This window comes from Danio rerio, chromosome 2 (assembly GCF_049306965.1).
Source record: "Danio rerio strain Tuebingen ecotype United States chromosome 2, GRCz12tu, whole genome shotgun sequence".
Classification (NCBI taxonomy): domain Eukaryota; kingdom Metazoa; phylum Chordata; class Actinopteri; order Cypriniformes; family Danionidae; genus Danio; species Danio rerio.
Genome location: NC_133177.1, coordinates 32058508 through 32067500, shown reverse-complemented (window position 1 = coordinate 32067500; position 8993 = coordinate 32058508). Strand labels below are relative to the sequence as shown.

The following is an 8993-nucleotide window of genomic DNA, read 5'->3' as shown; positions in this document are numbered from 1 at the left end:
TATCTCAGTAGGTGTATTTCTACCAATAACTCAAGTTTGCAGTCTTAACTATAAGTTTAATATCTTCTGAACTGAGAATTTATATTTGTTTGTTGGTAGATTGACCTTGCTTTTAGGCCTGCACAGACCAAACAGACATCAAAGATATAGTAGTGAAGACGGCAACGAAGCTCTGCTTGAAAACACCAAAAGGATGACAGGTGACTGCAGATGCACATGCTTTCTTGTGCCTTTGTATCTCCGTACAGTATTTCAGCAGGTATCTATAGTACAGAATATGCTAATCACTCAGGAGAACCAAAACTTGGACTGCAGGTATGCAATGTTATTAAGAACTTCTCTAAAACCTTTGATTTTATTTATATTTTTGGTTTAATTAGTGTGTGTTTGTTTGTGTAGTGCAGGGGGGGTGCCAACCCTGTTCCTGGAGAGCCACCTTCCTGCAGATTTCAGTTGCTACCCATAGCAAACACACCTGAACTAATTAATTAGGACCTGAACATCACATGATAACTACTGGCAGGTGTGTTTGATATGGGTTCTAACTGAAATCTGCAGGAAGGTGGCTCTCCAGGAACAGGGTTGGCCACCCCTGATGTAGTGCAGTAATGGTGTGATTAATCCCAGCGGTGAGTGGTTGGTTTATGGCCCAAAAATAGTAATTGAAGATATCTTTTAAATACATAGATTATGTAAAAACAATTAATAATAATAATAACAATGAGTGAAATATATAATCAAACGAATTGTCAGACTTGTTGTTTTAATCATTTGCATGTCATACACTATGCAAAAAAAAAAAAAAGATTAATTAATTAATTTAAAAACTGTGACCTGAGATCACAAAAGCATATAGTATTTTAGAATGCACAATATATAATATATAACAGTTCTGTTCAGTTCTTGCTGTTGGACAACATAATGTACTTTTGAGGCTTTTTAAGTCGAGAATGTAGTTGTTTAGATTACAACTATGCAGTTTATTTATAAGACTACTGCCTATTTTTCAATAATTTTATAGCATCGGATTCAGTGCATCGCCGCCATCAGCCTGTCTCAACAGACCAAAGAAAGTAATGGTTGAAGTTCTGCCACAAGAAGGCAACAAAGACTGCATAATAAGTCATTAGAGGAAGAAAAACAGCAGTTTCTCAGCTGAACAATTTATTATGAATCATGTAAGTAACATTTTGAGTCAATATCTCTTGTGTATGTTGTATTGCTGTGTTTGTACCTCTGAAAGTAACTGTTTTTTTTTTTTTTGTGTGTGTGTGTTTTTAAGCGTTTGTTTTGCTTTGGCTTCGGCTTTTTTACGGTTAACTATAGTGAAATCCCAATTGCAGCAGAGAAATACTGAGAAATCTCTGTAGATTGATGACATTTCACGCCGTTCAGCTTTATAATCATAAAATGTGAGCAAAAATGACCTGTTTTGTCAAATTAGACATTTGCTAGAGAATTATAAAAAAAATAAATACTAATACTAGCATACTAAAATTACCCTTGTGAACTGGCAACAGTTTCTGCTGTTCTAACGGTCAGCTGCAGATGAGAATGAGTGACGGAAGAAAGTAGTTCCTCATACAAAAGGATTTTTGGACTGTGTTTTTTATACACCCGATTATGCGATCAAACTGTTGTATAAATGTGATATCACACTTGTAGCAGTGCGATATGGCTGTTTATTGGCACTGGTGGGGAATACTAAGGCACTCGGCCTGTGGCCTCGAGCCAACACACTCCTGTCACCAGCAGAATGTTTGTGCAGTACATTTTGGAACAACATTGCAGTATTTAATTAATGAATGAATGTGTTGTGGAACGAATCAAGTGAGCCAGAGACTCACTGATCCATTCATGAAGACAATCACTTGATTGTTTCATAATAACTTACAATAACTGTTTGGAACAAATAGCTTTAATTAGTTATTCAGTGAAACACCCAGGAGTACTGCCACCTACAGAACAGCCAGTTTTATTATCATCTATTTATATGTAACGATCACAAACCAGCCAGTCTACCAGCACAAAACCAGCACAAAAAACATACAACAAAATATCATTTAATTATCTATATATAGGTATGTTTTTTTCAATACCATACACACATACTTTAGACCACCCTCTTTGCTTTTAGTGTCTGGCCAAGTGTTTGTCATGACCCAGAGGAAATTGAAAACACTTTTAACAGAGCTTGAAAACAGTGGGGCAGGTGCCTGCTGGTCTGACGGTGAGGGCTTTGCTTGGCGCTCATAATACTGAGTCAATGCACCGAGATGCGCTTGTCCTCGCCTGGAAGGTCGACTGACCCCGTCATAAGGGGTTTGTTACGCCTGGCCAACCGGGGGATTTTTCTTGACAAGGTAGGAGCCATTAAAGCACACCTTGTGCCTGTTTGGCTGTGTAGCCCTGAGTGACCCTGTCTGTGTGAATCACAGCTGATGATATTCATGTGCTGAGAGCACTGGGACTGAGCGCAGAGAGGCTGGAGGTGTCTGTACAAATGGATCACGCGCTGATCTGCTGCTCTGGGATGTGAACACTATTCACGTCACTAGTATGGCTAGCTTACTTCTTCCCCTGGTAGATGTTGCTATATTCAGTTTATGTTTTGATTATGAGAACAACATGACCTAAAAAAGACTTTTATCCTATTTATTCCAGCTGATCTTATGTAAGTCTATTTACAGTTAACATATTTCTGTAAAAGCTGTCTCCAGATATTCAGATTACATCTACAGAATAAATACATTAGAAAACACATTTCTTTAATTCATTTACTTAAATGGACAGATTAGACACACTCACACACGCATGCGTACACATACTCACATACAAAATAATAATAATAATAACCAGATTAGTTATCATTCTGTTGAAGACAAAAAAAAAATATATATATATATATTCTGAAAAATTTTGTAAACCCGTAATCTTCCATAGTATTTGTTTCTCTTTACTATGGAAGTCAATGGTTACAGGTTTCTAGCATTCTTCAAAATATCTTCTTTTGTGGTCAACAGAACAAGTTGAACTCATAAACTCATTAAGGTATGGAATCACTTCAATGTGACTCCTTTAATGTGCATGGTGTGTACATTTTCATCGTGTCCCTGTCTTATTGTGCCATCATTTCCTGATTTGGGAGATTTCTGTTTCTTTGGTTTGCTTTGTGTTCATAATCCAGTTGAGCTTATTTGGAAATATTTGAGACATCTTTTTAGAGGTCTCAGCTCACTTGTTTAATGCTTCTGATAGAAGCATTTATATTTATTAAATATAACCAGGCTAAAATTGCAAATGCTTACAAATCACTAATCAAACCAAACATTCTACACTCACCAGCCACTTTATTAGGTACACCTTACTAGTACCGGGTTGGACCCCCTTTTGCCACAGAACTGCCTCAATCCTTTGTGGCACGCAGTTGCTGCAGATTTGTTGGCTGCACATCCATGATGTGAATCGCTCATTCCCCAAAGGTGTTCTATTGGATTAAGCTCTGGTGACTGTAGAGGCCATTTGAGTACAGTGAACTCATTGTCATGTTCAAGAAACGAGTCTGAGATGATTCGTGCTTTATGACCTGGCACATTATCCTGTTGGAAGTAGCCATCAGAAGATGGGTAAACTGTGGTCAGCAACAATACTCAAGTAGGCTGTGGCGTTGACACGATGCTCAATTGAAACTAATGGGCCCAAAGTGTGCCAAGAAAATATCCCCCACACCATTACTCTAACAACATCAGCCTGAACTGTTGATACAAGGTAGGATGGATCCATGCTTTCATGTTGTTGACGTCAAATTTTGACCCTACCATTTGAATGTCGCATCAGAAATCAAGACTCATCAGATCATTCAACGTTTTTCCAATCTTCTATTGTTCAATTGTTGAGAGTCTAAGCTAAACGTAGCCTCAGTTTCCTGTTACTCAGCTGACAGGAGTGGCACCCGCTGGGGTCTTCTGCTGCTGTAGCCCATCCGCCTCAAGGTTTGGATTTGTTGTGCATTTAGAGATGCTCTTCTGCATACCTCGGTTGTAACAAGTGGTTATTTGAGTTACTGTTGCATTTTTATAAGCTCAAACCAGTCTAGCTATTTTTCTCTGACCTGATATTTTCTCTTTTTCTGACCATTCTCTGTATACTCTTGAGATGATTATGTGTAAAAATCCCAGTAGATCAGCAATTTTTGAAATACTCAGACCAGCTCGTCTGGCAACAACAACCATGACATGTTCAAAGTCACTTAAATCACCTTTCTTCCCCATTCTGATGCTCGGTTTGAACTGCAGCAGATCGTCTTGACCATATCTAGATGCCTAAATGCATTGAGTTGCTGTCATGTGATTGGTAGAATAGAAATTTGCATTAACGAGCAGTTGGACAGGTGTACCTAATAAAGTGGCCGGTGAGTGTAAGTGTGACTGTGAACATACTTTGATAGGGATATGTGAAAACATCAGAATATTAGGTTATTTAGTATATTTATATTTTCTCTAAAACTCTCTAACTTACTTCCATAGTCCCTGATGGTAAAGTTTCTGTTCCTGGTCTGTGAAGATTTGAAGTAGAAGCGGTGCTCAACAGCAGGCACGTCTTTGTCTGTGGCACTGAGGATCTGAATCACCTAGAGAACAGAAACAGAACAGTCCTCTGAATAAAACACCACAGAAAAGAGATGCAGATTTTGTAAATGCACTTATAGTGTTCAAACGACAGCAATAGTCTGTTTGATTGACAGAGCTGACGCGCTCTTCTCATCGAACCTCAAAGGGATCATTTGAGGTTTTTTACTGTCTTTATGACTCAACCACATGGGGCGTCATTTATGACTGCTGCGCTGTCAACTCCATACACGCGTGAAGACAAAGTCAAGTATTATGAGAGAATGACAGCATTAGCAGAGCAGAGAAGAAATACATTTTTCTATTCTCTTTATGTTAAGTCTGCAAAAAATTATCTCTTTTCATCATTGATTATTTATTCATTCATTCATTCATTTTCTTTTCATGTTAGTTCTTTATTAATCAGGGGTCACCACAGCGGAATGAAAGGCTAACTTATCCATCATATGTTTTACACAAAGGATGCCCTTCCAGCTGCAACCCAACACTGGGAAACACCCATACACTCTTGCATTTACACACATACAGTACACTACAGCCAGTTTAGCTTACCCAATTCACCTGTACCGCATGTCTGGACTTATGGGAACAAATCTTGACAGATATTTCTCTTTGAAATTGTGAGTAACATACTGGGCAGCTGTCTTTGTTTTGGTTCCTTTTACCAGCCCAATGCCACTTTAGCCAATTATATTTTTCAGCACCTTTGATTGCCATGTTAGAAAACAGCCTATTTCATTCATTCAGTCAGAAAGGCTCTCAAAGCATGCGTTCATGACCAAAATACGACCTCCGATAGACAGCAGCAGTCTTCAAAATGACACGCAGATTCAGAGTTCCACATGGAGTCTTGCCAGATTGGGCGGTTTTGAATTTGATTGTGCGGGTGAAAAATGTCATAGGTGGGTAGTGAAAATTTGGGCAGTTTTGAAATGGCGCTCCTAAATACAATTTATTTCAAACTATCAGTTCAAATACTCCTCCAGAAAATCTTTAAATTGATATAGATGGGATTTGATTAATGAATTATTGCTTTTGCATACAAATTTAATTTATTCCCTCTGCAAGAGTCTGTGTTGATCAGTCGCCTGTCTTCAGCGAATTTAGAAAAGTCTTTGTTGTGTCATCTACAGTATTTTGCACATCTCTGCATATAAGCAAGGGAGCGGCGTCTGCTATGAACGACTGAATAGAGAGACACTGATAGGCAGTGTTGTACTGGGAGTAGCTCTCTTTCAGCATGAAAGAAGAAGATCAAGGCACACTTCTTTCACATTAATTCACAACAGCACCCGAAAACAGGCCCGGAAACTGAATCTCAGGTAGTTTATACACATGCATACGTACCTGTCCTGCTTTCGCGTTTTCACAAACAAACGTTTCGTACACAAAGGCAAGTTCTGGAGGAAACTCGTTGACATCCAGCACCTTGATAGTGACTGTAACTTTGCTGGACAGCTGGGGATTGTCTAAAAAAGATCAAACAAGACATTGTCCATGAATCAGATCAGAAGAAACGACAAAAACGAAGACACATTTCATACTTGAAATGGATGAAAGGAATAATGAAGAATTCGACTTTGTTATACTGACGAGCAGAGAGAATTTGATGAATTTGATGTTTCTTTCATTCTATAATAAAGCACACTCATTCTTTTTCTAGCTATAAAATATAATAATTATAATAATATTAAAAACCAATATATTTTGGGCTGAGAAAAATCTGACCCTAACCCTAACTTTTTTGTTGCATCTGCCTTTCATTAGCCAAACAGCTTGATGATATATAAAAGTACCTATTTAATTGGTCTCTTGACAGTTCTCTAGTTTAAGCTAAGCTTTTATTTCTTTATTTACAATTTAGAAATGTTATTTATGCATCAGTGAAGCTGCTGTATTTTTATTTTTCTCCACTAGATGGGGATGTGGTATTTCTGATTTGAGCCTATAACGCTCATCCTCATTTCAGTCTTCTATGATATTCACCATGTGAATCTGCTGTGCTGTTGGTATCTGGGATCTGGATAAAACAGTCCACCATACTTACTAACTTTTGTTGCTACAACAGTGACGTTGTGTTCAGCATTTCTCTCACGGTCCAGGGCTTCACTGATAGACAGAGTTCCTTCAACAGGGTCGATTGCAAAGTGGTTTTCGGCATCCTTTCTCCATTCAACAGAATATCTACAAAACAGTTCATCAAAGACAAAAAACAACAAGCAAATGTCAAAAAATTAGGTCACACAGGTACAGACATATTAAAATTCAGCTTGTTAATGCTCTTTAAAACAAAGGTTCGTTATTGGCATTTACTGTATGATTCCAATACGAACTTTTAAAATCAATAGAACCTTTAAATTCCACAAGAGGTTCTTTATGGTGGAAATGTGTGCTTTAAATTATTAAAATGCTGTTGTTTTTTAAATGCTAAAAACAAACAAATGGTTTCTTGGATGGATTCATACTGAATATTTGAGATAAAATGATAAAAAATAAAAATAAAAAAAAAACGAAGTTAAGTGATGGATACTGATAAAAACTGATCCATTTAATGATATATTTGTTAACCACCTTGCAACATATGGATTAGTTTAACAGCAGATGTATGTGCACGTGGTTGCTTTTAAAAAGGGTCACTAAATCAACATCAATATGCATCTTGAAAGAGCACAGATCAAATTGAAAACTACTTATTAATTTAAAATTATTATTATTTTTTATTTTTTATTATTAGGCGAGGCAGTGGTGCAGTAGGTAGTGCTGTCGCCTGGTTTCTTGAACATGACAACAAGTTCACTGTACTTAAATGTCCTCCATAGTTGCCAGAACTCAAATAGAGCAACTTTGGGATGTGGTGGAACGTGAGATTGGCATCATGGATGTGTATCTGACAAATCTGAAGCAACTTCGTGATACAATCGTATCAATATGAACCAAAATCGAAGGGATTAAGGCAGATCTGATGGCAAAAAGGGTTTAACCAGGTACTAGTAAGGTGTACCTAATAAAGTGGCCTGTGAGTGTATATATTGGCAAAATATATATGTTGTTTACAACCAACATGTTAAAATGAGAAGCGTTATATTTCTCCATGGGTTTTAATTAGATGGCTTAAATCAGTGTTTAAAGGGATTCTCGAGTAATTTATGCTTTTTTCCCATCTTTTTTGTCATAAATTCAAAGTTGTAATGTTGTTATTCACCTTGCAGCTTGCTAGTGTAGTTCATGGTTTATATTACAATAATAACTGTTAAAAATGTAAAACACGCTTCCAGAAAAAAAGTCAGTGGACACTAATGTTCTCTGTTGCTTGGCAATCTTTAATGTATAAAGCGGTGCTACAAAACTGCAGTCACGTCCTTCTGCTTCAAGGGAGACTCAACAACAAAAAAAAAAAAAAATATGACTGCTGGGAAATGATTGAACATTTTTTTTGCCTTTAAAACATTGGCTTAAAACACCGAAAGGCGACAAAAGCAGGTTTTTGAGTAAAATAGGACAGCAAAAACTAATTCCTGTTATATTTTCATTGACTCACAAAAGTCTTTATTAGAGACATTTTTTTCAACAAACTTTTTGACTTGAGTAGACTGTCAGTGCACAGGGCCCAGACATCAATGAACATTAAAACAAATACATGTTTATGTTGAACACATATACCTACACTGTAGGAAAAATATTACCAATTAGTCCTGACAGCATATGTTTTTAGGTCATTGTAACATATTAAGCTAAGTCAATCATGTTCTAACTTAATTTTATAAGTTACACAAGCAGTTTTAAGTCAATTTTTGATGCAATTTGATTCAGCTTAAAATGTCAGGATACAAGGATTTTTTCACAGTGTAGTCTAGAAAATTATTCAGCATTTAGTTTTTGAGGTCAGAAGAGTAGGTCTTCTCAAAATAATATAATCCATTTTCATTACAATTACTATGCAGTTATTTTGGTTTTGAATGTTTTATTTGGAAGAACAATATTTCTTTTTTATATGTCTTTATTTTCTCTTTCTTGCTGGTAGGAATTCAACACAACGTAAAACTGTTATCTAAATAAAATTGTTAACTAATCTTAATATTACATAGCATATTATTTGATTAAATAAGGACTACTACAGATGCTGTTGTACACGAAGATGTATATTTTTCAGTTCAGATTCAGTTCCATTTTAGTATGTGAATAAGCACTCGTGGTCTCTTTGAACCTATGTGCTACTTTCATCCCACTGCTGTGCCTTTCAGAAACCCTTGTTTCTTTAGTACAAGGAGCCCAGTGGATCAGTGAAAAGAGGAAGTCTGTGTTTCCCTGTAGCGGTAGACCTTTATCAGGGTTTTATTCCTGCTCCGTCCTGTCCTGTCTCAGGTG

At 36.8% G+C, this 8993-nt stretch overlaps 1 protein-coding gene across 2 annotated transcripts in view; it reads right to left on the bottom strand.

The window, feature by feature from the left end:
* The window catches only part of cdh12a (cadherin 12a), a 122569-nt gene that overhangs the window by 6378 nt on the left and 107198 nt on the right, over positions 1 to 8993 (bottom strand). Inside the window, exons 8-10 of one of the 2 annotated variants that reach the window (XR_012388821.1) lie at positions 6680 to 6812; positions 5976 to 6097; positions 4519 to 4630 (exon numbers count right to left, since the gene is read on the bottom strand). Coding sequence is in view for 1 of the 2 variants with exons in the window: in NM_001159830.1 (NP_001153302.1) it covers positions 4519 to 4630; positions 5976 to 6097; positions 6676 to 6812 (371 nt within the window). In the remaining variant the exon portion in view is untranslated. Of the gene's footprint in view, positions 1 to 4518; positions 4631 to 5975; positions 6098 to 6675; positions 6813 to 8993 lie in introns of both variants that reach the window. The other variant, NM_001159830.1, reaches the window with a different exon arrangement.